This window comes from Calypte anna, chromosome 1 (genome assembly GCF_003957555.1).
Source record: "Calypte anna isolate BGI_N300 chromosome 1, bCalAnn1_v1.p, whole genome shotgun sequence".
NCBI lineage: Eukaryota > Metazoa > Chordata > Aves > Apodiformes > Trochilidae > Calypte > Calypte anna.
The window spans coordinates 14,611,013-14,637,697 of NC_044244.1; the positions used below are offsets into that span (position 1 = coordinate 14,611,013).

The window sequence follows — 26,685 nt, forward strand, 5'->3', positions numbered from 1 at the left end:
CTTTGCATATTTACCTAACAAGAAGTCTTTCACTTTTTGGATGAACTCCTTAGCAATCTCTCGGTCAACTTCAGTTTGATTCTTCATTGTTTCCAGTTGCCCATTAAATTGTGAGCTTTTCAACTTACTGTCTTCTGCCATTTTTCTAATGCGTTCAACCTGGAAATAAAATTAGAAATAACAGTGCCATTTTCTGGAGGTAATCTATCATTTCTTGACAGGTTGAGCTCTGGCACAAAAATAATTTTGATCCAAGCCTCAGCTGAAACCACTTAGTGTGACTTTGAAAAGTGGTAGGTGACTCCTTTGGGGAACTCTAGAAGTTGTTATATCATAGCCTGCATCTGGCCTCAGGAAGTGCATAAATCACGCTGGTTTTTTCTCTGCAACCACATCTAAACTAAAGGCCTTTCTTTTTCTAAAAGAAGGTCCTGACTATTATTTTCTGTTGCAGTACTACAGCGTGTCAGTGATCAGACTCAGTACAGAAAAGCCACTTAATTTAATTTGCCTTTTCACATTGTACTTGCTGTTAAAAATATACCTAAAAGTACACAAATAAGGAAGGTAGAGTTCAAGGACTGTATTTAAAAGTTGCATTTTACCATTAAATTAGTATTCTTGGTCACTTAAATTAGAGCTTTAGATTCATCATCAAATGCCAACAGTATTTTGCTTTGCTAGGAGCTATGGTTTGCTATGATAAAATCCAAAGGTACTGCCCTTCTGGCCTGTGAAGGGAAGAGATTTGCTGTTTCCCCATGTAATAAGAAAAACGGTGACGTTTTTACTTTTGAAACATCTCCAAATACTTCACACATACTATCACAGAAGATCACTATCACATATCTGAAGCCTGTGAGCACCAAAGGCAATGTGTATACACATATATACACATACTACATATCCTGTAGCCTGGTGCTTGTAGTGCTTTTTGCTGCTGCCTCTCTGCCCTGGGGTGCTAATTTCTAAATCCCTTATCTGTGATGCAGAGTGCTGGGTGTATTTTAAAAGGAAGAAATGGATGCTCAGACACCCTGCAGGGACAGAAAGAAGCCACACCAGAATGACATTCCTGTTGGAAAATGTGTTTTGCCTGTAATGGTAACAGGCATCATCTCTGATTGCTAATGAGAACAAACTGTCTCTACTGGTGTTGTGGGATCTGTCTGCTCTGTTTCCTTTGCACATGTTGAATTGGTCACAGTTTGCTTGAGTTATTTTCACTTCTCCTGCATAGTACAGCTGACTACACGATGCCTTCTAAACATCACTGAGCCAGCAAAGCTTCAGCTTGAAATTATTTGCAAAAAATCTTTAATGGCAAACATAAGAGTAATATGAAGTTGTATAAACTGAGCTTAACACTATGCACAGCAATAATTCTACTGCAAGAATCATGGGCCATGCTCAGCCTACTGAATATCTGTGCCCTTTGAATCTTTCCCAATAAAAAGATTGACAATGCTAGCCTGATGCCACCAACTTCTATAGTCACAGGGCCCCTGACCCGTGAGATTTTGGCAGCTGTGAGGAAGTAGAAGGCATACAGTAGAAGAGGAAGTAGAAGAGACACAGTCCCTTGGTGGCACTAGCACCTGATATTCCCAGTACTAAAGCGTGGTAGGTCTATGGTGTTAGGGGACAGTCCCTCACTAGGTCACTGCTCTTTGTCCAAGGAGCAGGTGAGATTTTGTAGATTTGGGACCTCTCAAATCTCAACCTCAATCCATTTCACTGAACAGATTCGATATACACCACCTGATTCTCAGGTTCCTGTAGCTGAGTAGTCAAGTTACGTAGCAACACAGCAGTCTCCTCAGCTTTTCTGAAGGCATCAGTGGAGACAGAAAGAGCTCCACTGCAGTTTGGGCCACCGCAGTGTCTGGTTCCGTGTCTGGCCCGGCACAAAGCTCCCCCGCAGGCTGCTGTGACACAGGGCTGGTCTCCTGGCACACCACAGATCTGCAGTAAGGAAGATGCCTATGTTAGGAATCCCCTACGGGCCTGAGATACAATCCTGGTGGACATCATATGAACACTGAACATACTATAGGATTTTCCTAAAGAGATGGTGACCTGGGCTCTCCAAAGATGTGTTTCCTGCCAGTTACATGTTCCCCTTTCCTGACTTAAAGAATGCAACAGCAGCCCATAACTTCAAGCCCTTGCTTGCATGGGCTATTTGTTGGGCTTCATATGTTGATCTGAGACTCTTGCTTCAGTCTTCTATGGCAAAAGGGCTAAAAGTGTCCCCTACCCATATCCAGCCCATAGGTCAGTGGCTTGTTCTAAAGGATCCAGATGACCTCTCACACAGCAGGGTAGCATGTCCAGCCCTCCATGTAGTTTGACACAGATGTTGAGACAAAAGGCCCAGGTGGATCTCTTCCAGCTTCTGCAGCATTGGCTGAAGATGCTATCAGGAATGCATTGTTGTCCCACAGCAGGACAGAAATCCCTTCCTTTCCTATGGGTGATGCAAAGGTTTTGTGAGCATTCTACATCCAGTCCAGGGCAAAGATACATTGCTTAGTTTAAGATTGGGGTTAATCTTTCTGAATTTACACTGAAGTCCTTTTGGAACCAGAGAGTGTTTAAACACCTCCTCGTGCTGGTCCTGCCCTGGAAGCAATGGCTTTCATAAGGGTGGTAAAACCACAGCTAAGATGTGGAGCTATTTCTGATGTGTCTGCATGTCTGTGCTAGGGAAGACTCTTTATTTCCAGAATTAAAATTCACATAAGCATCCTTTTAAAAGAAAAGCTACCAACAACATCCAAAAAGATACTTTTGTTTAGCTCCCATTCAAAATGCACAGTGCCTACCTTTTCATTCAGGTTTTGGATATTTGGCCTCTTGGTCATCTTGAGCTGCTCCCTCACATTGCTTTCTTTCAAGGCCTGATGTGCCAGCATTGTAACTGTGTGGCTCCTGGTAGACTCTGAGTATCTTACAACAGGGGTTGTCCCATTGCTCCTCTGCTCAGCCAGCAATGATACTTCAAAGTGTTTCCTAATGTTACTCATGGCCTCTGTAGCAACAGAAGTAGAGTTTAGTACTGTCTGTATTTTAGTTGCATTTAACTCATACGTTCACTTAAATTCTGGAAAAATGGTGAGTGACAGGTGGTTGGGTTTCTTGTCACTAATTGTGAGGGAGGGGCAGGAGCTGTCATTTCCTCAGTCAAGCTTTTCAATCCTTTACTCAGCCAGTTGTCAAACAGGAATAGTTGACACCATTAAAGTATGTTAAATAGATGCAAGTACAAAGAATCCTGTGTCATTCTTCAGAGTCCAAGGTGTATGAGAAGACAATGGAAGACACAAGGTATGAAGGGGATCCTTTTAATGACCGAAACTGCTGCTGACCTGTATTCATTGGAAAACCATTGATGTCATTGTTGATAAGATAAAGCTCCTGTCCTCTATACTGTTTTGACGTTTAGGAGAACTGCTTCTACCAGTTGTAAAGCCTATGAAATGATCAACTCTCTGATACTGAGTCAGGAAAGCATTTGTCCTGTCTCTGTTCAGCATAGCACACAAAAATTAAATTATTTGTTGGACTGGGGCCAAAAATTTTATTACAAATAGGAATTTATGAATTTCTTTGGCTCTGGGAAATCTAATTTCAGGGTTGATACATTAAAAAAAAAATTAATGTATTTCCATGATAAGCTTGTAGTCCAGGCAAAAATATTTTCCAGCAGGAGTCTTTCTTGTTTGCTATGTGTAAGCTTTCCCTTAAGCAGACTCAAAAATTAGAGAATATTACAATTTTTGCAGATTAATAGCCTAGGAAAAGGATTCAGGCCTTTTGCAAAATACATAATTTGAAGCTGCTGCTGTTAATGCTTCCCAGATCTCCAGAGAACTCAGTTTTCTCCAAGTCCCCAGGCACAAGTATGTGCAATGAGCCAGAACTGGTGTGTTAGCAGTGAAAAAGCATGAGAGGTCATTGATTAACATCCTCTGTGTTGGTAACCAAGTCATTTACTGGTTGAAGTCAATGACATGACACTTATCAAGTCCTGTGTGCTTTGAATCAGGCACTAAAGTGCTTGGCCTTGCTTTAAGTTGAACACTATTTAGTTATTGTGTGGAACAAGGGCTATTTATTTTATCTTGCAACTCTTGGAAAAAATGTATAGTTTAAAGTTAGCTCCTAATACAAAATACCAGGCAAGACATTGCTGTAACTGTATCTAAGCAAGGGACTGTTTTCTGTGCAACAATTCAATTGCAGGAGCATTTTGCAGTGGTTCAGCTCTCCATCAAATATCTCAAATTCATTTTTCACACTTGGTTCACAGTGGAGGTATAAAGCTTCCAAGTTCCTTTATGTTAAACACACCATCTTTGCACAAGCTTGATATACAGCCTAGGAAGCCATTCTCACTGCATTCCCATAACCCAGTGGCTGCAGAGGCAGGGCCAAGGCTGGAAAGCCATAATTTAATGACAACTGATAAACTGTAAACATTCTTTTAAGGATACTCATGTCTTGTTTTTTCCAGTGTTTTTAATTCTTCATTAGATATTGACATTTCCAGGTCAGCTGGCAGAACATATGCCTATGAGGAAGTCTCTGAGTCTTGAATTTTGTCAATTTGATCCCCTGCAAAATGAGGTAGGTAGGAGCCTGTTCCCCACGTGTGTCTTGAGCACAAGCACCAAATGTACCCCAGATGGGATACATGGCCATAACCCACTCTACCCCACTTGCTTGGATCATTAAGAGGGGAGGAAAAAGCAGACAGAGTCATGCCTAGGATGTGTTGCTGCTCCTGAAATGAAGATAAGGTGAGGAAGCAAGGCTTTTTCCTGAATATCAGAGAAGATGATTTCTTGAGGAAAATGATATTTTTATGCTGTTAGATGATTGATAGCAAGACCAATGAATATTTTTAGGCCTGACCAGATATTCAGCTTAAATTCAAGGTCTTCCTCTCCCCAACCCCCTGTGTACTTTTTATAGGGATGTTTATCTGTCTCCTGAGGCCTAAACATGAAGTGCATTTGGAACGTGACCAGATAGCACCATGGATGTTTCAGCTGTGCATCCCTTGACCTCCCTGGGATTTATTGTTTCTTTGCATTCCTGCCTTTCTCAGAGACTGCACAAGACTCAGCTGAATTGGGAAGCAGAGCCTGGGAGAGCTGTGCTGACTGCTCACGTGGGGACCTAAGCGGAAGAGATGGCCCCAGGGACACCATCAAGTTCAGCAGGGCAGGGGAGCCCTAAGTCTTAATTAAATCCCTCTTTTCCCTCTTCCTTTCCCTCAGCTTTGTATTCTGTTGACTTTTCCTTCTTTTTTTAAAATATCTTTTCTCAGTCAATCTTTTTCTCTCCCAAATGAAACATGGAGGAAGTGTAAGTGGGAGTGCATTGACTGTAGCTTGTGTCTTATATGGTGCACACCTTGTCTTCTGGGCATTTATGGCTCAGCAGCCATCTCTTTGAAGAGGATACTGCTGGGAATCTCCTACCACTGTAGATGATCTAGCACCTGTTGAAGATCCCTGACTGACACATCCCAATCTTCCTCCAGAAACCAGTCTATGATATTGTCATTACTACTATTAGCTGATGGAGATTATACTGAGATCAAGGCACAGACAGTGTAATTCTTTCACAAATGCCAAGGAACTTGGTTCCGACTTCACTTTTCTTGATGATTGAGAGCTAGTTCCTTACCACATAAAGTCAAGTGTTTTCCCATGGGAACACTATGACTTTTGGCATTAATTAAAAAAACCATTGCTGTACAACTTTCTTTAAGTACTGGTAAGAGCTAAGAGAAATAAATCCTTTGCTGTTCTACTGCATGATTTGTGGGACTATACTTTGAAACTGGGTGGCTTTTAAATCCCAATGTTTACATTACATTTACATTAGATGTTTACATCAGAATTCATGAGACTTCTGACTGACATGACCCAGGCACATGCACTTGACATGTAACATGCTAGAAATCTTAGCATGTTAAGATAAAAAGGAGTTAGGAAAGTCAGTAGAAAGTGATGTTAGTATTTACATTTTTGTACTGGTATAGGAAGCTAAAATCTTTAAAATGTTGTAAGGTTCCGTGGTGAAAAAATTATTCTGAAATTTCACATTAAATGTTCACTTATTTTGATTAATTGCTGTTTGCCTTACCTTTGATGTTCAAATAATGAAAACTTTGATGCAGATGTATCTTCTGTTGTAGTAGTTCAAAAACTAGGTCAGCTTCTTCCCCAATATCTCTTATGTTCTTGTTAAGGTCGGGAAACTCATATGGTGCATTGTGAAGGGGATCCATTTGTGCAACCTTTTGTCTGAAAAAGGAAAACTGCAGTTATGCAAAAGTCAGACTAGATTGTTCTTAAACTAGTATGAAGATACATGATGTTTTAGAGGAAAAGAGATAAATTTCTATATGAGCAGAAATATTTTCTTGTAATGGATTATTTAAAGAACCCTGTGGATGAACTGGAAAATACCAGCATTTGATAATATGCTTGTGAAGGACAGATCATTTATATGTTCACAGATCAATTGAAAACAGTGGTTTAGTAGTCCAGCATCTGTGTGCTGATCAGAAGTGGACTTGATGTGTAGGGATGGCTGATGGAGCCTGGGGGGAAGACTGCTTTCTCAGCAAAGGCATTTTTTGGAAGCAATCAAGCTCTTACTGAACATAGTCCTGAAAATCCTTAATGCCTGAGAAGGCCTCCAGTGAAATAATAGGATGTCTCAAAATTCTTTCAGTTTCAGAAATGGCATCTTCAAAGGCTCTGAAACGCATGTCACAGCTGGGCATTCGTCCTCCTTTATCTTCGAGATTTGCAGCAAACCTCATTAACCCCTGAACAGTCTGAGTGAGAGCAGTAATTTCAGTGTCCCACTGATCAAAACAGAGATGACACTGACGGCAAGAGGGAAAATCTTTCTCAAAGCCACGGCCACACTGGTCACAGGACCGGCCAGTGACACCGGTGCGGCAGTGACACACACCGGTGGCTTTGTCACACGGGGGGTGGATGGTTCCCTCCTGGTTACATTCACACGCTGCAAGAAACAGACAACAAGTTACCTCCAGCTGTTCATTTTCCGTGGGTTTAGTGCATGTTAAAGGTACAATTGCGCTTTTCAAGGCAACAAAAGCAAACCGGCGTTGAGTGAGAGGAAAGTGAACTGCCTGGCTAATGGCTCTACTCCATCTCCAACTTAGAATCATGGAATAGCTGGGTTTGAAAGGGATATTAAAGTTCCAACCCCCCTGCCATGGGCAGGGACACCCATCATAACAGTAGAAGGAACAACACGGATAAAAAATAAGAACATTTTTATCCATCTCATACACACACACATATGAGGGCCTGCTTCTCTAGATCTATGTCCCATCTCCCCTATCAATATAATGTTTCTTTTGAGGCAGTTTCCAATCCAGCTGTAATACTTACAAATGCAACGTGTCTGGGGACTGCCAAAGTAATTTTCCTCACATTCATCGCAACATCTTCCGCTGTAACCCAGCTTACATGGACACTGGCCTGTAAGCTGTAAAAACAATTAGGATTAAATAACTTCATGCAGAGTCACATGAATGGATCCACATTACTTATTGGTTTTCTCTTTCTTTCTGTGACTCATGTCATATTGCTGAATGGGGTCTGCAGTGAAATTGCTTTTGAACACCATGAATACAGCATTGACCCACCTTTGCCATCTTCCTCCTGAAGGTTGTGAAAAGAAAGAGGACTTTGAAAGATGGATTTTCTTTACTAATAAAAAATATTTATGTGTTCCAGTCTACAAACGCTCTTTTGAGAACGCGTTTTCTGACTAGAATCTGAGAGAGGTTTATTTTTCTTTGCATAACAGATTATTTTCTCTTTTTTTGCTGGAGCAAAGTACTCAACATTTCAATTTTTAACTACATAATGTTTTAACTAACTGAAAATCTCAAGGGCATTTTATGTATTCTGCCTTAGAAAATTAATTTTGAATGTCAGCTATTAAATGGCAGGGAATTACTTCTTATTACAGTCTAATAACTGGTACAGCTCAGAAAAGCAGTAATCGTTCTCTGAGGTTAAGAGCTACATTTGCTAGGAAAGATAATAAAACCCCTGAATAAACTGGAAGACACAGAAAGAATGTTGAAAGGAAAATGTGAAAGCATATCAGTAAGAGCTTGGGATAAGCACAGCAAAATTGCTTTTGACTCCACAGGGCCAAAATTTCAACAACAATTTTGAAATGTTCTTTTATTTTTTTCTACATTCAAGCCCTAAAAAGTGCAGGGAAATAAAAGAAGAGGAAATGTACTTTAGCAGTCAGATAGATGAGGCATAATGAATGTAATGGCCACAGCTATTATATGAAAATAAACACTTAAAAAAAATACTCTTGGGTCCCAGCCTGGACTTTCTTCTTCCCTTCTATACTTACAAGGCAGTTTTTACCTATGTGACATTTTCTTGCAAAGTATTTCTAAGATCCACTTGACAAAGAAACACAAAAAGAGAAATTGCTAACAAGCCCAGCTCTATTATCAGAACAACATGTTTGATAAAATGACTTGAAGTGTATCACACCAGCTGCAAACTTCCAGACTTCTTGTTTTCAGGGAGCATGACAAAGAACTATCCTCATGTATAAGAAGGTCCCCTTCACACCATGATAAAACACCACCATGCCGGTTCCCAGAAAGCACAATAACTTTCTTGCCTGGTTGCACTGGTTGCTTTGGGAGTTTTTTGCATCACAGTCACAGATCTGACATCCTTTTCCACTAGCCAGGTTCCAGTAGCCAGAGGCACACTGGTCACATCTTGTGCCCACCACGCTGGGCAGACAAGGACAAGCTCCTGTGGCTGGGTCACACAGACAGTCTGAGTCCCCCCCTGTACACATAGCAGGGTGAACACCAGCCGGATTGCACATGCACCCTGGAAAAAGGATAATTATTATAGCAGAGGATAATATAGACATTTGATGGACCATCACAGCTGTATATAAAGCCCATGCTGTAGATTTATGTCTAGTAATATTGAACACATTTTTAATCTCATACAGTTTATCTGACATTCTGTATTGAAGTGATAGCTTATGCATCACTTCAAGCCAGCTCACTGAGAATGTGTACTACTTTTATTAGTTAATAAAAAATGAAGGCATAGTGGATTTTGAATGTTACTAGAACAAAATAAATATGCTGGGTAAGGAGAAGCTCATTTACAGTAGGCACTATCCAGCATGGGAAACCCCAGTAAGCTAAGGCAGACAAAAAGCTTTCCTTGTGAGGAGCAAAATGTTCTTGCTTAACCATTTCTAATGTTTTCAAGACATCTTTCAAGACCAAGGAAGAGTTTCTTTAAAATACCTATGATTGTCTGGCCTGTTGAAATTAGACCTTCTATGAAACACATTTGTGAAACAGTCTTTGAGGAACATTGGGAAGAAACTTATGCCTTGCTTTTTCTTACACTCTTGGCTTTCTGTTAGAAGTGCTGAATTATTGACAGTGTTCTCATGGAATCTATTAAATTTCTGGAACAGTCTCATTCTAGCCACTTCATGAAAACAATTGGTAAGGCAGGGAACTCAGCAAGAGATCATCTGGTTAACTGAGCACTGCTTACTTGGCATTAGCCAGCAACATGGACAAACAATTATCTTTGATTCCTTCACTTTTGATTCTTTCCTGAATGGTCTGAATGCACATTTATTTTCCTAACAGAGAATACTGATTTCATTTCACAAATGAGTATTTCTGAGGAGCGATATTCAGTATGAGGCTTGAATGAGAAATAATTTAATATATCACATATTAACAGTTATTTGTATGACTGGAGAGAAATTTATTCAGTATTCTCATATTTTGCTCCATTGAGCTGCTTTTTTACTGTGCCTCCAAGGGCTAGCCTCCCTCTGTAGCCTAATTGCTTTATAATTTTTCTTGGAAGTAATACACAATTGCACTGCTGTTACTTACTTTGACAGTTTTGATCTAGGGCTGAGCCAAAGTACCCTGGTTTGCAGAACTGGCAGTTTGCTCCATGGGTGTTGTGTAAACACTTGGTGCATTCCCCAGTGACCCTATTACAGGACTTTGGGTCTGTCACATCAATGTTGTTATTGCAGGGACAAGGTGCACAGTCAAGCCCAAGGCTGCCTGGCTTTCTGTAGAACCCACTAGGACACTCTTCACACTGATTGCCTGTTGGAGAGAAAGATAAAAATATTTTCTGCCTGATGGGAATTCAAGTGAAACATGTGATATCCAGTAATACTGCTAAAAATTCAGACTGTCTATTCAAATGCACATTTCCAATGGAAAATATTCAACCATTTGAGACTATTGCCCTTTATTCCTATGATCAGTTTAAATTACATCTCCTACACTGAAAGCTGATGGAAATGCACTCTTCTCAACTAAAGTTATTTTCATCAAGGAATTACTTTCAATAGGAGTAAACAGATACCTGCACACATAGTACCTCCAAACATCTTTTTCCAGAAAAGTCTTTCCAGGAAGAAGTTCTTTAGTGTGAGGATGGCGAGACACTGGAACAGGTTGCCCAGGAAGATTGTGGATACCCTCTCCCCAGAAGTGTTCAAGGCCAGGCTGGATGGGGCTTTGAGCAGCCTGGTCTAGTGGGAGGCATCCCTGCCTATGCAGGGGGGGTTGAACTATATGTCTTTAATGTCCCTTCCAACCCAAACTATTCTATGATTCTGTGATTCAATAGCAGCAGTGAGGATGGGACATACTTGCTGGAATTCCCCTGGGGCCAACAGCAGCAGGGGAAGTTGGGGAGTGCCCTTTCCTGGAGCAACTGCCCTCCTTTGTTCAGGACCAGAACCTTTCTGCAGTGGTTGGTGAGGACAGAAGTCCCCTCGTTGGGTACCAGCAAGGATCATTTTGGCCCTACAGCAATTGCTCAAGCAAAACTGTTCTTGACTTATAAAGGAACATGTCCTAAGTAAAGACGACAGCATTGGTTCAGTTTTTGACAGTGTTTTCCATTAGGATTCGCTTCCATCACTGAAGTGCACTGAGGAAAAGAAATATCTTCAGCTTTCCCTTCAAAAATTCAAGCTAAGTCAGCAGGATCTTAGGAAGCAAGGCATCAGTTTTCTGCAAAAATATCTGTATTTGAGGCAGCTAATTTCTAAAGTGACCATTTGACTGGTGAAACAGTTATTTTTGGGCATAACGTCGAAGTGAGATTCCTCTATTTGAAGAAAGATTTTCCGTAATTATAAACTCTTACCAGCTCTTTTTGGTTGCCCTATTCTTTCTGATTTAGGCTTCCAATACTTGTTTTTCAGAGGTAATAAGCAACTGCAGTTGCTTCCCTCTCCTGACTGGGTTAATGCAGTGTGTCTGGAAATAAGGAAGTCTCCAGCATGCCATCAAATTCATGAATGGCTTCACTGTATCCACACAGGTGAATCCTTATTTCAAAGACACAATTTCTGCTCTTCTCAGTCAGGACTTGCCTACCTCATTTCAGTAAATTTGGGTGTTAACTTTTCTCATTTACTTTATTCCCATGACCTCACTTGTCATTTCTGAACAGAGGATGAGCAGAGGAGGGTCATTTTTCATTCTTGCATTGATTTTAATGGAATAAAATGAGTTCTTTTTTTTTCTTTGTACCTGAATATCCCTCGAGGCAGCTGCAGACTAGTTGCATAGATTGGGAGTCCTGGTAGCAGGAACGTGCAAAATACCTGTTGCTGGTAGGTGGCCCTGGGCACATGCATGGGCGGCAGGGTTCTCCCTTTGGAGGGTTTCCATAATAACCATCCATGCACCTGTCAAAGCAGACAACACAAAGCAGTAGCAATTGTCAAGTGCTCCTTACAGTCCCTGCTGGTGAATCCATTTATATTCATGTATAATTAATTTAACATTTCAGGTCATGGTAATGCTACCCCCATTAATTGGTTCAGATACATTCAGCTGCAAAGGTGTTCTAAAATGGAAAATCAGAGCTGCATTTCCAAAAAAGAAAAGAAACATACGGCTTCTTTTCAAGGAATGTTTCTGAAGACTTTCACCTATTCTGGAGTACTTTAAATCTAAATGAAAATAAATACACGTAACATATCACACAAGTTCTACATAGACAGCTGGAGGCTGCCCTTTAAAAATTCTCTACATTTACTCATTTCCATACATACACAAAAGAAGTGGTTGGCATGACATTAGATAGTCCTAGCATGGGCAGAAAAGCAACAATTCATTCAGAGTGCTTGAAGAATATTGCATATTTTAGGTGTAGCATATAGATTGATATCAGCTGTGCTCTGTCCAATGCTCTGCAACCCTGGGGTGAGGGCTGTTTGCAGGCAGTGGTGGATGTGCTGTTACCCAGACAGGAGAGGGGCTTTTGGAGCTCAGCCACCCCACCTTCCTGCCTGCCACTGGTTCAAGCCCTCCATTGCTCTGCAGCTGCTGCAACACAGCAGCTTCTGAAGCATCTTCAGTCTTTGATTTGTTTCACTATGGCAAATGGGAACACAATTTTCTATATGTATACAAGCCAGGCTAAAAGTCTTGGCTATTTGATTATCCCTGCCCTGGGGTCTGGTGCTCCTGCAGAAGTACAAGACAACAAGTATTTCAGGCTCCCAAAAGCACTGCAAGAAAAGCTCTACAGGTTTCCTGGGGAAATCCACTTAAAAGTGAACAGCAAGGTACAATCCAACCAAACTAAACTAAACAGCTGAAGAATTTAATTCTGATGTCTATGTTGAACCCTGATACTGCTACCAGTGTACAGAATAAAAAAGAGGAGTACTATTTTGAACAGAGCTGGAACACATGGGAAAAGTCATTTGCTTCTCATAAAGAAAAAATATGAACCAGCAAACAGGGCATGTTTAACTAAGCTCCTCAGAGATAATTGCAGATATTAAAATGAGTATCTAGCACAAGGTTAGTCTCTTGGCAATCTAAAAGCTGGCATGAATCAGTGTACCATATACACAGTGCTTTGCTCATGCCTCCAAGTGCATGGATCCATGGTACCCATCTCCCAGATGCCTTTTTGCAGGAAGCAGGCTGCAATGCTGCATGTGTGTGCTGTGCCTGCAGTAATCCCACTAGCACTACCTGCACCTTCCCACATGCATCTGACAAACAAATAGGCACTTGACATTCAGCTGTGAGGCCCAGTTCAGTCCTGGGTATAGGTACGTGCTTCCAGTTAAGGTCACTGATGCCTTCACAGGGATGTAGGTGGGCTCCCAGCTACACACACATTTCAAAGAGCACCAGAGTTTGGGTGGGCTTTGCAGTGCTGCCCTGCACCATACCTCTCACAGTGGCTTCCAGCTGTAAACCCCTGGCAGTTCAGGCACACTCCAGTCACAGGGTCACAGAGCTCTGCGTGGCCATTACACGGGCACGGGCGGCAGTGGGGGAATCCAAAATACCCAGCCAGGCATCGGCTGCAGCGCTGACCATCCACCTCCCGGCGGCAGGAGCACTGCCCTGTCACTTGGTCACACAGCCTGCTCAGCGAGCCTTGGGGGTGGCACTCGCATGCTGAAAACACCAAAAGCAAAGCTGCATCCTGGACATGTTCACACCAGCCCCTCTCATAGCTGGCTCCACTCAAAGGCAGTGTTAGCAGTGGGGATGGAAAATTCGATACTTGTGAAAACCTTTTTTATGTTGCTTCACACATAATCATGGATTCAAATCCTTAAAAAAGTTGGGGTATACATGAAGAGACAGATACTGGTGCTGGTACTGGTACTGGCTGCCAAGTTCTCACCATAGCATCCGTGGAAGCCGAAGCCGTAGCTGCCTGCAGCACAGGTGTCACAGCAGCGTCCCACGACGTTGGCTTTGCATGGACACTGGCCCCCAAGTTTACTGCAGGTGAGGTTCAGGGACCCTTGGGGATTGCACTTACAAGCTGCCAAGGGGAAAAAAATCAAAACAGATTTGGTTATAAACGAGTGTGACTGCTCATAAGCTTGCAGGGTTTTACCCTTAAAAATAGGAAGGAAAGAACTTGATTATTCTCATCCAGAGTTCACTAACTACTGATGGCCACGGCTTGGATTATTTGAAAGAAGCTGGCCATGAAAGGTGTCCAGAAAGGCCTCTCCTGTTACTGGAAGTGCCAAGAAGCTCCATTTCTCTGGGCACAACACCAGGAAAGTCACCCAAGCCACTGAGCCCCGCTGCCCTTGCTGTGGTGGGTCCAGGAGACTTCCTGGGGCTTCAAACCCCACATGCCTTTGCCTTCCTGCTGGAAAAGCACCAAGATTTTCTTGGTGAATCTCCTTCAGTGCATCAGCTTCTGTGCCATGATGCCTGGAGTCGTAGCAAGGTATACATCTTGCCTGCAGCATTCAGGGAGAGGATTTAAAGACTGTAATTTTACAGCATCCAGAAAAGTAGGAAAGGTCCTGCTGTAGCCATCTGGTGATGCTGCATCTGACTGAATTGCTTTTCAGAAAACACACAAACATTGCCATGGTCCCTGCCATGCTGCTCCATGAAGCTCATCAGGTGTGATGGACTCTGAGAGCCCTGCCACCAAAAGGTGTTGGCAGCTCGCTCAGCATTCAGCAAGAACATCCATACACCACATGCTAATCAGTTTCATGCACTTACACCACCATGGGCTGAGATCTCCAGTCAATGTGTCCTACAGACTCAACTCTCCAAAAGAGCTGCCTTGTGCAGGTTACTCCTTACCGATGGCACCGCTGTGGATTCGGGCTGACATGCTCGCTATCAGCCGAGCGCACACTTCGGGTAGGATGTGAGGTCCAACTCCTGATGCAATTTCAATACAGTGGTATTTCTGGTACTCATCTAAATCCTTTTCACTGCATAAGTTCTCCACGGAGCCAATTCTGGGGATAAGCCCAAGCTTTGGTGTAAAGAGGGAAAAGAAAATATTTTTGCTTAGATATACTGAAAAACAGAATTTTCCACATTCTCTTAGGCAAAGACAGAGGCCTAGAGCACTGTGTTTCCAAGTCTACCACTGTGTTGCTCAGTAATCTAAATTTGCATTTAATCTGGAGATCTAGACATTCCTTGAGTTCTTTAAATAAAAGACTGTGTATAAAAAAAAAAGTCAGAAATACACTGAGAACTGGTTTTGCTGCTAAGAGGTACCATGTTGATGACTCCAAAAGCAGTATCTGGCCAAAATTTTTTATTTTTAATACTGAGATAGAGAAAAAACAGCTGAAGGTTCTATGTCCAACTATGGCCAGCTTTTGACAGGTCCAGTTCTACAGAAGTGATTAGAGGAATGGACTTAAAATTATTTTTCCCAGGGGAAGTACCCAAAACTAACACTCAATTTCTGAGTTAGCTGAAACTTGGGAAATGTCTGGGCATGATTCCCAGAAAGGTAAAGAACTGATTTTGCTTTTCTAATGTAATTTTAAATATGTCTGATTTTTAATTAGATTCAGAAAAATTATAGATATTTTTTAAAAACCTAAGTGATGAAGAACTGCATGGATTTATCTGCTGAATCACAGCACCTTGTCAGCATATGGGGAGTGTGCTCATAATAAATGAGCAACAGATAGAGGTACAAACTCTGGATATTAATATATGTGATGAGAATGACTTGATGAGCTATTATGATATTACTCCATGAAAAATAAACCAGGTACAATTCTGTCTTTCCATACAAAAGCACAAAAACACAGGTAAGCAGAAGCACAGTTTCTTGAATTTCTATTAAAACACACTATAAGTGATTTTAAAATATTTTGAGTAAGTCTGTGTAAAAAAAAATCATGTTGATATAAAAATAGCCTCAAGGAAATTGTGACAGAACTACTCACTGAGTCAATCAAGATGAACGATTTCACCTTTGGGTCAGAGGCAGAGGGATGAGAAAAATAGACATCCACAGAATATTCTGTTCCTGGCTCCAGGCAGACTGGAGTTTGTGAAAGAGCAATCCTGGTTACAGCAGAAATGAAGCACAGTTATTCCCAGGAGTCAGGACAAGGCAAGTTTATGGGATGCTGTGAGCTTTCCCTCCCCTCTGTGCCTGCATCCTAATGCCTGCAGCCCTGAGTAAGCACTGTTGCTGCAGGGAGCAAACCCATCACTGCTGCTGCAGGCTTTGGGAAAGCTGCATGGCTTCTTTCTGGATGATTCATCAAGACAATTTAAACAGGTGAGATTAAGCTGAAAATAACAGGCTTTATTGCTTCAAGCAAAGGAGTTGGCAACACACTGCTCATTTTTGTCCTTTCCTGTCCCTGTTTGATCAAGACTGCAGTCACATCCTCTTGGCTCCTCTGTAATCTTTATATGTGTCCAAGCTGAAGAGCTAGTTTTGAAAATAGCCTGGAACAGTGGCTTTTAATCCATATTTTCTCTCTATACTGAAATGTCTGCAGTTGGACCTTCTCTGAAGGAACAACTGACCCCAGCAGGATCCCAAGCTTCTCTTCTGGCTTGGGAAACCCTCGCCAGGCTGGGGACTGGAGAATCAGATGCTTCCTTAGAGCCTATGTCATCATGTGGCATGACAGCAAAGGGAAGGCCATACATGTGTTTCTAATGTTACCACTTCCCCATGCATTTATTGCTCTGCAGTGCTTCAGTAAAAGATTTGTACACAGAAAATCTACAGGCAAAAGGACAGGTATAGTCAGACCTCTTTGAAGCTGGGAGAGGCAACACATGAGGCTCCTGTGAAAAGCCCTTGTTTTTGCAGTATGAACTTGACAAAATACCAGCAGGCTGGATGGCAACACTTGCTAGCCAATCTTCCAAGGACTATAAAAAAAAAGAACAAGAATCATAGTAATTTTTCATATCTGAAAAACCCACTTCCTCTTTACTAGGGTTAATGAAAGCCATCTGAATGATTGCACACTGTAGTGACAAAGCAGATTCACTCTTTGTTATTCACAGGAATAAAAAGAATGGTTTTTGTGAAAAATTCACCGCATTTGCAACTGCTAATTGAAAAGCTAAGATGGAAATGGGATCTCAGCTTGTGTAGATGGAAACAGCTCTGTTAAAGTAATTGCAGTTGTTTCCTTTCTTAGCACAGTGTTGTCCCGGAGATATCCTTCAATATCCGCCTCCTCTCACATCTAATAAGGAATAACAAACATAAAAGACTTTGTAACCAAAGCATTTAAAATTCAGCCTTTTAATCTAATCCTTAGAAGGAAAAAACTACATCAAACCAGCCCACTGCAAAATCGTTGTCATGCTTTAAGACACTGTGAGTTTTGTTTGCCTCAGAATGACGGTATGAGAACAGATTACAATAGACAAAAGGAGGACCTTGAGTGGTGGGATTGTCTCAGGGAGCTGCAAGGTGGAAGAGCAAGGAATGTACATGTACAAATACTGGTACCCATAAAATACTTTGCCTGTGCTTTTGAAGATATGGTATGTATTTGGACATAACCAGATTTGTGTTAATGGATTTCCCTAGACATGTCTAAGAAATTTTGCCCAGACAAAAAGTAAGATTTTAGCTCTTTTGGGACCAGATTCTGCATTCTATCATTGACAAAATAGACCCTGCATCTGTCACAAAATAACAAGACATACAAGAATCACAAGTACCTCAGGCTCATAACGAATTGTGATATCAAAGTCCATAGCAAAGGGAATGTTGTTGATGACAAATCTCAGCCCAGCTCCACTGGGAACATGGGCAAAGCCAGGTCCTGTCCATGTGACAGGATGACCAATTCTGGGCTGCCTGAAAATCACTGCCACAGCTGAGTCCTGTCCAAACTGCATCGCACCCTGCAAAGACATACCGACATTTTCAACAACACACAGAGTCAAATTACACATAAGCAAACTCAGAATAAAAGAAAGGAAATATTTTACCATGCTGTTTATTTTTCTCGGCCATCAGTCAGCCTCATTTTCTGAAGAATCTTGAGACTAACAATCTAAGAACACTCCTAAATGTAGTATATTTTGGGTTACATATAAAGAAAAGCTTCCTATAGCTTTGCAACAACAGTAATGAGAGGGACTAGAATAATCCATCCATCCTTGTATATCTGGCATCTCCAAGTATTCACACTGCAAACCTTAAATAGATTAAGCTTGATTTCATAAATGGACAGAATTATCATTATAAGGTGAATAAATAAATATCACTGCTCACAACGACAAAGCTGGCAGCATTTAAATGCAGTAGGTATCATGTTAATGTCTTGGTAAACTCATTGGAAAATGTTGAAAACAAAACAACAAAAAAAGGTTGCACCTTTCATGAGGGCTCTTTTTCTTCTAAACAGTTCACTGAACCTGAATCTGCAATGGCATTGGACACAGCAGAGCAAACATGCTGATGTGAATTATAAAGTGTCTAGCCCAGCTGGGTACCAAAAGAATTTATTTCATTTGTGTCAGCATTGTAAAGTCTAGGACTGCAGATCCCACATGCTCAGACATTTCCTTGCCTTCCTGCAAAACAAACTTTTAGTATTAGGTGCAATGTTAAGTAACTATTCAAGCACAAATTTACCTGTTCCAGACCAGATTTTCTTACACTTCGTTGTTTGCTCCTGTTTAACACAATCTTTCCATTTTCAATCATGAACTCATAGCCTTGCTTCTGGAAGTAGGTGTCACACCTTGGAAGAGTGCTTGGTTTAACCTGTGAAGTAATGAGAGAGGGTCAGCACTGTCTCAACTATTTTGAAGGGTAGGTAAGCAGGTAAATGAAAATTCACATTCTTAAAACAAGCTCTATTCTCTGCTGGGTGAAACTTTAAACTATGGCCCAGCAGCTGCTGAAAACCCTTTTCCCTCACATCCTTAAAGTTAACTTTTACTTCCTCTGATAGGCTATGTCCCAAACATCTGTTTTCCATTTAATTAGTGGGTTGCAGGATGATTACTGCTTGTGATTATAGCTAAATATTTGTGGATGTGACCTGCAAATAAACTTTTTTATTATTTCTTCTCTATAGCTTCTGGAAAAAAAACTGGAGAAGAATTGTTTGTAAAAACACAGGCAGCGGAAGGGATGCATTCCAGACTTGTACTCTGCATGGGGAAAAATAACCCACATGTTGAGGGGGGGGGGACATTTCTAAAAATGATGGATGCCAAATTCTTGAGGAAATTGGGCCATTATTGGTGCCATTATATAAGGCAGCAAGACTGAGTCCAATGGAGAAGAAAGGAATTTGAGTCTTGCCCTGTTGGAGATTCCTAGAAATATCACAGTTCATGATAGCCAGCTGCAACTCACTTTCCTCTAGTTTAAATAATGAAAATAATTTATCTAGTTAACTAATTAATTTCTCCAATTCTACACCAGCCTGTGCCTGAGGAGCAGCAAGGACAGCTTTGCAGGTCACACCATGCTGTAGTGACTGTCTGTTGGTGACAGTTATGGAACAGTCATGTCCATGAAGAACAAGGCTGAACTGAGGAACTGCCTCTTCAGCCTCAGCTCTTGTGCTACCACCTTATGGTTCCCTTCTCAGTACAACACCTAAAAAGCCAACTACATACCAAGGGTGCAGAGCCAGAGAGGGGCTTTGCATGCTCAGCTTCATAAATATAATAATCCAGAGGTAAAAAGAAGTAGCCTGGGGCTGGCTCGTTACACTGACGGCTCACGATGTTGGGAAGACACTTGCATTGACCATCCTTCTGTGAGCACCTAGGGTTAGAGTTGGTGAAAGGAGGATGTCAGAGTGTGACATGGCTGGGTCACCACAGCACAAGAGCAGCTCAGCTCCACCCTTGTTTCAACTCTGCTTTGTTTCTTCTACTGTTGGATTGCCTCTCCTATTAAATTCCTTCCTACCACCTACCCCTTCTGTTTCCTCCTTCTGATGCTGGATTCATTCAATGATACTTTTTCCCCACTTAGAAGGTGTGACATTTTGTCTTTTTCCATCCATTTCATACTTGAAGCACAAATCCTTTTGTTTCCTGAGCATCCATTACTATCAATCCCTGCACCCATTTCTTGTACATGTTGCTATATCTATTATGGCATTTATCACTATTCTTAAATATCATGAGGTCAGAAGGACCTCTGACTTTATATGATGTTAATTTTCATATACTTATTTAACTCTTATTTAAAACATCAGATGATTACTAGCTTTGATTTACAGTATATTTTCCCATTTGTACTTAAACTCTATTAACCTAGTTGGAAAGTGAAGCTTAAGAGTTCATAAAAAAGAAAAAATAAATTAAAAAAAGAAACAATATGAAGATCATTAACTTACAAGTTATTCTGGGCTCCACCAATGTCACAGTCACATGGAGAACAGCCATAGAAACTGCTCCCAAGACCCCAGTATCCTACCTGGGATAAAAAGAAAATTAAAGATTTCTTTATTGCAAATATTTAAGTATGTAAAGCACAATAAAACTTACTTCCCTGGATGAAAACCGCTCTGGAACATTCCTGGGTTGCCAGCCTGTGCTTGGCCATGGGAGATTGCATCTCTTACCAGATTGCATGGGTGCTCAGATACTGCAAGAATAGCCAGATATTTACCCATTTTTTCAAGCTAGTTGCTTTGTAAACAGGAAAAATGGCCTGAGAACATGATTTTGCATTTTCTGTCCTTTCAGGGAGTGTTACTCCTAGTGTAGTTTGTTTGCAACTGTTTGCAAACAGTAAAAAAGAACTGGACATGACAATGCAAATACGAGCATACAGCTGTAAAATTATTTTTAATTTTGACTAATTGTTTACTTCATGGAAATGAAAAGGTGGGAGATTGGACTTGTAAAAACACGTGCAGAAGAACAAAATCTGAGTACATACGAGGCATTTTTCACAGTGGTGCCCTGTGGCGAACTGCTGGCAGAGGCACTCTCCAGTGGCAGGATCACAGACAGAGAAGGGCAAGCTGCCGTGGGGGTCACAGCTGCAGGCTGCAGGGAGAGAAGCATGCAGTTTCACCTCACAGTTCTTGCATGTTGCTGACTACCAGGCTATGGGCAAAACGTGCTCACAACCCACAGTGTGCCTGGGTAGGGGTGAGATGTGTTTTTTAGCCTCCAAGGCTGTGTGGAAGCTCTCATGGCAAGGCAGCAGATCCTGCCATCTCAGGACTACACCATGCAGTACAGAGTCTGAGAATCCTAGCAGAGATTCCTGGTATCCTCTTTGTGGCTTTTCATTCACCCTTGTGCTTATTTTGACTTTAAAATTCTTTTCATGTGTTTTTATCTCCCTTTTCAATTAAATTGAATGTTAAACAGTGCTTCTATTAACAACAGCCTGATCTGTTATAATGTATATGTATTCTGCAAGTGATTTTGCATCTTTTCCACCCCAGATGTTGCACTAGGTACATTAAATTACATTGACAGTAAATTATAGGAGGCAACTGGGTATTTTGTGAAGCAGGTCATATCTGTGCATTATTAGTATGTGCATCTGTGCATTCAGCTACCTCCATCTCCTAAAAGTTTTTTGGAAAGAAGAACAAAAGAAGTGGTTTACATACGTTGGCAGCCCAGAGGGTCACTGCCACTCAGCCCATAGTAGTTTGCCTTGCACTTGTCACAGTGGACACCCTCCACGTTCTCCTTGCAAGGGCACCGCCCCGCAACCGTTCCCAGAGCAGGATCCGTGCGGCTGTCGCACACACCGCTCCGCAGTGAACCCTCGGGGTTACAATTGCAAGCTACAGTCATGCAGAGAGACACACACGAAAAAAGGACATTCAGATATAAGCATGAAAATGCAAGTGGGCACAAACTCAAGATTCTTGTGAATATTGATGCATGTTCACTGTGTTGGATGCTTTAGAGCTAATGCACAGCCAGCCAACGTTAAGAAATATTATGAGAGTGTTTCCAGTACTTAATTTTTCTCTGGAGAAGGAGTCTTCACTGTAGTAGAAACATACCCTTTTTTTTGGGTAGCAATAGGTCTTAGTCATTCACTCCCTACCCTCTTGAATACCTGGGAACAGAAGGCCCTATAGACATAAAATACAACTTTTGGGCATGCTCTCACGAAAGCTGTAGGGTTGCAGAGGGATACCAATTGTGAACCACCTCACAAAAGCTGGGCTGAATTGGCCATGGCTGAATTATTTACTGGAAGAAGGCACTCAGCAGGAGACACTGCCTTCATGATGCAACCAGTTTTTTCCTAATCCACAAGCCATTTCTCACAGCAGAGCTGACATCTACCATACTGCTTTCCTGGGTAATCTTTTCTTGGTTCCTTAACGATTTGTCATGCCAGCCAATGACTACAATTAAACTACACTCAGAGTATTCCACTCTATGTTAATACTGAATTTTACTCATATTTCAGAAGAAGGGTTTTTACAAATGCAAGCTTATTTTTCTTATATATGCCAGGCATCTAGTAACATTTACTGCTCCTCACATCATTTTGCATGTCTCCTGTAATCCCTGACCATAGCAGAAGCAACAGCACTATTACTATTCATATTTATACTGGTATTGTTCAAGAAAGATGATAGCCCTGTTGTGTTTCAAAGCTCAGCTTAGCAATGAGTTGCAAAATGCAACCCTTTTCACAGTGCTGGTTCAAGGATGCTGTTATGCAGCTACTTTATGAAGTAGTTTGGATGTTAAAGGTTTCGTAACACTTTTATAGCCCTACAAACATTTAAGTGGGGGGATGCTCTAGGGCTCAGAGCAAAGAAAACCTGAACCACCCCGTTCTGAGTCATTCTTACAGAAACTAAAGAACAGAGCTTACGCAGGCACACGTGAGGGTCCGAGATGGCTTTGCGTGGGTCTTGGTAAAAGCGCTGTTTGCACTGATCACAGTGTTGCCCCGTGGTGTTGTCCTGACAGTCTTCACAAACACCACCACTGACCCCACCACTGGCCTGGTACAGGGCCATGTCGAAGTGGCATCTGCCAGAGTGGCCGTTGCAATTACACCCTGAAACCAAAACAAACAGTGGGGTTTTTCACACCACAACTCCTATTAATGTGGCCTTGCACCATTGCTGTCTCCCGTTAACATGGGGTCACTTGTCACTCATATGATTTCAGTGACTCTGCAAGATTATAGCTTTCCAGGCCTCATGCTTTACAGCTGGGGGGAAACCTTGGAGACATGACAGAACTGGGATGTGCACTTGGAAAAATACCAGTGTAGATGAGGATGCCTGGTATGCAGCAGGAAACACCGTTCCACTAAAGAATGACCCAGATGATTATTCTTAAGATTTAAAATTCTTACGATATTATTCTTATATATCCCACAGTAGTCATTGTTGTGAAAATAAATAATCTAGCCTTGTCTAAATTATTCTTTCTCTCACAAGAAAGACCCTATGCAAACCAATGAATTTCGACTCTTTACTGGTTTTTTTCTCTTTATCAAAAATAAGAGCATAAAACAATTCTTCTCGTAGGGCAACACAGCATTGATGGATACAGGAATCCATCTGTTTTTTACATGAGGCATGGAAAATCCTCCCTCCCAGAAACCTGGCCATCTCATTACACGATGTGCTGGGTTTGAGCTGCACCCACCCCCAGCTATTGAAAAGGCAAACAGTGTCTTTGAGTTACGTTTGCAAGCATTGCCTTGTGCCCCTTCAGCTGGCCTCCAGGGAGCATCATTGTAGAAGTCTTTACATCTTTCACAAGACAAACCCTCAGTGTTATGTTGACAGATACATCTTCCATGGACCTGCAATGTGGTGAGAACATAGAGAAAGTAAGGTGACAGGAGAGGGAATAGAAAAGAGGCGATATCTGCTCAAGGTATGCCAGCAAGATCAGGAAAATTCAAAGCTCTTTGGCTCCCTCAGCTGACAGAATTCTCCATTATTTTGGTAAAAGGTCTGCAGAATACCTGCAAACTTTTACAAATAAGTTTTAAAGCCACCAAGCAGTCTCCAGAAAAAAAAAATACTTCTAGAGATATCAAAGGAGACCTAAACTTTTTTAATTCTCCCTCTCTCTGTACATGTCTTTAAACTGAGATACATATTCTCCAGGAGAAAAAAACTTTTCCCAGAAGGAAAGAATTCACAATTGTGTTCCTGAATTCTTTAATAATCCGTTTTTCATGGGTTAGCTTTGCATTATCAGCTATTCTTTGTGCCAATGCCTCCTCTCCTGCTGCAGAGCCCCCAAGGCCAGCTGGAGTGTGGAATGCACCCAAAAAGTGGTCATTCAAGTCTGCACACACCACAGGCTACTTACTGCATTACATTTGCACCATTACAGCTCTGGTATTTTGCTGATATTTTCAAGATGTCTTGTCCCAGTTGTTTTTGAAACATCATACTAGTGCCAACAGAGACAGCATCTGAGCCATCTGGCTCAGGGTTTTAAAGAAAGAAGCTGTGTTCCAATATTTGACAACTTGGAGTTGCAAATGTTTAATTCAATGGTCATCAGAGATCTTCCTTCCTCTTCCTCCCTCCATCTCTTCCTTCCCCCAAGCTACGAGGTAGGGACTGCCCTTGTTGGAGAGAGTGTTACCAACGCACCATTCCAGAATGATGGAAAACATCTCCCCGCAGACTCTGCACAGGATCACACTGGTTGGCATGGCCATTGCAAAAGCAGCTGCCCCGCACGACCATCTCATAGACAGCATAGTAGTATTTCTCCAGAGGATCACTGTGCCTTCTTCCCAGCAGAGCATCCCCAAGGGTGTGGAGTTTAGTGAAGTTGATTCTTAGGTTTGTCAATGTAATCAGCTCTGTAAGGAAAGAAGAGAAATCAAGAGCCCAAGTTCACTCAAGGCTGAACAGTATAAATTCTTTAGATTGGATTACTTCATTAATTCCCCCATACTGAGGAAATAGTAAAAATTATGTGATTTTGGCTGAGACCAGGAGCCCATACAGTGCCAGGGCACAGACCCACTCCTGGCACACAGCTGTGTGTTAGCACCCTCCCTGGTACAGCTCTGGCTGGGGTGAACCTGTATTGTTCCAGTCAGTGTCTTCTTGGGTTCATGTACAGCTCTAGAACTGCTCCCAAAAGGCAGTTCTGATCCAGAAAGCAAGCTGGTCCAACTGCATGCATAAGCTCTGCAGAGCTTTGCTATTTGGCCTCAAGGCTAGAGAACAAGAGTGGTTTGTTTTATTTTTTAATACAAATGTCTCCGTATGATCTTTTGGTACCTAATTTTCAACATCAACAACATTGACTTACATCAGTCTCACCTTCTCACCCTTTCAGTGCTAAACAAAGCAACACCAGCAAAGTATCTCTGGAGAAAACCTGTACTATCCATACCTTGGATATATGGCACATATGGATTTTCTATTTCAAAGCTGGGATCCAAAGCTTTTAAAACAACCTGCAAAACAAATTAGCACAGTTCTATAAATCACTAAGGCTATTCTTTTTGGATATAAATTCTGTTACCTGAGACCCATTAGTTACTGATTACATTTTACTGATCCCATAAAAGATAAAACACTAGGCTGTGGCCCTAACTCTGCAAATGCTCTGACCCTTTCAATTTGGCTTTGATTGAGGAAGGCGAAAAGACCTTTTGGTAGACTGAGGTGTCAAGAGGAGAAAAAATCAGTTCTCTAGAGTGATGTAGAAATGGGACCAGAACCTACAAAAAGATCAAAGGACAGGCCCCTGCCTTTAGCAGTAGAGGCTGCTGGACAGTCAATGAGACACACATGAGAGAGACTTCTAGGTGACTTTGGAAAGCAGGAAAGAGCAGTAGAAGGTTCTGTAAAAGTTGTTTTGTGAGTTCATATGGATGTGACATTGAAGGTAAAGTTCAGTGTTTGTCTTTCCCTCTTACTTCAATGAAGTCAATAGCACTTCATGTCTCAGAACCTGCAGAAGCGGATCTGATGGATACAGACAAGAGACTCTCAGGTCCAGAAAAATAGCCACATATAATCTGAACTCATACAAACACAGAGAGCTGGCAATACCTCGCCTTCAGTGGAGGGCTCGATGTCTGAGTATCTTGAATCACAAATGACGTCTGCAACACTTTTTGCTGGACCAGGAGAGATGTTGGGAAAAGAAGCTGCACAGTCCTGTGCAAAATATCTAAATGCTTTCCAGGTCTTACCAAAATCGGTGGAGCGCTCAACCAGCATTGCTGCAGGTCGAAATGTCTGCAAGAAATGGTATTTCAACAATTCCTTAACCAAATGTTGATAAGATATCTCAGGGGCTGTTCTTTTGATACTCTATTTTGGGGAATGGCAACAGCTGCAAATTAAAATTCTGTGTTTGGGAGCTGGCATATAGAAATGCCATAAATTTTTAATTTTGCGATTATTTTTTTCATCTTTAATTCTCAGATTTGTAGAAAATGAGACCAGAAGGCACATGAATAGTAAGATATTCAGCCTATCCTCCTCCCCTAAGGCAGGATCAGCTATAACTTAACCGTATTTGACAGGTGTTTATCTAACCTGTTCTTACAGACCTCTAAAGATGGAGATTTTAATGCCTCTCTGAGCAATTTATACCAGTGGTTAAGTAATTAGTGTATAACATTACATAAAAGCTCTGGTAAAGATGCACCTTAAAAGTCAGGATAAGGTGGCTGAACTGGAACAAAGCTTCTAGGTCCAATCTAATGCTGACATGGTCAATGCCTGAAAACAGAATGAAAATGAAGAGCAACAATGAGCACATTGTAAGGGTTGCTGAGACAGTTTCCTGTAGGGAACTTAAAGATCCCTTTTCACAGCAGCTAGGCTCTTTAGAGC

The 26,685-nt window shown here is 41.6% G+C and overlaps 1 protein-coding gene across 1 annotated transcript in view; it reads right to left on the minus strand.

Moving 5' to 3' along the window:
• Positions 1 to 26,685, minus strand: part of LAMB4 (laminin subunit beta 4) — a 37,974-nt gene that overhangs the window by 5,927 nt on the left and 5,362 nt on the right. The window contains exons 4-29 of the mRNA XM_030455472.1: positions 26,498 to 26,571; positions 25,894 to 26,082; positions 25,229 to 25,292; positions 24,472 to 24,686; positions 23,543 to 23,663; positions 22,716 to 22,904; positions 21,481 to 21,660; positions 20,793 to 20,902; positions 20,245 to 20,324; positions 19,514 to 19,664; positions 18,516 to 18,647; positions 17,594 to 17,779; positions 16,665 to 16,786; positions 15,838 to 15,958; positions 14,723 to 14,900; positions 13,788 to 13,931; positions 13,324 to 13,555; positions 11,660 to 11,817; positions 9,989 to 10,213; positions 8,722 to 8,942; positions 7,452 to 7,548; positions 6,681 to 7,056; positions 6,163 to 6,323; positions 2,829 to 3,034; positions 1,762 to 1,965; positions 15 to 159 (exon numbers count right to left, since the gene is read on the minus strand). Coding sequence (XP_030311332.1) covers positions 15 to 159; positions 1,762 to 1,965; positions 2,829 to 3,034; positions 6,163 to 6,323; positions 6,681 to 7,056; positions 7,452 to 7,548; positions 8,722 to 8,942; positions 9,989 to 10,213; positions 11,660 to 11,817; positions 13,324 to 13,555; positions 13,788 to 13,931; positions 14,723 to 14,900; positions 15,838 to 15,958; positions 16,665 to 16,786; positions 17,594 to 17,779; positions 18,516 to 18,647; positions 19,514 to 19,664; positions 20,245 to 20,324; positions 20,793 to 20,902; positions 21,481 to 21,660; positions 22,716 to 22,904; positions 23,543 to 23,663; positions 24,472 to 24,686; positions 25,229 to 25,292; positions 25,894 to 26,082; positions 26,498 to 26,571 — 4,281 coding nt within the window. The remainder of the gene's footprint in view (positions 1 to 14; positions 160 to 1,761; positions 1,966 to 2,828; positions 3,035 to 6,162; positions 6,324 to 6,680; positions 7,057 to 7,451; positions 7,549 to 8,721; positions 8,943 to 9,988; positions 10,214 to 11,659; positions 11,818 to 13,323; positions 13,556 to 13,787; positions 13,932 to 14,722; positions 14,901 to 15,837; positions 15,959 to 16,664; positions 16,787 to 17,593; positions 17,780 to 18,515; positions 18,648 to 19,513; positions 19,665 to 20,244; positions 20,325 to 20,792; positions 20,903 to 21,480; positions 21,661 to 22,715; positions 22,905 to 23,542; positions 23,664 to 24,471; positions 24,687 to 25,228; positions 25,293 to 25,893; positions 26,083 to 26,497; positions 26,572 to 26,685) is intronic.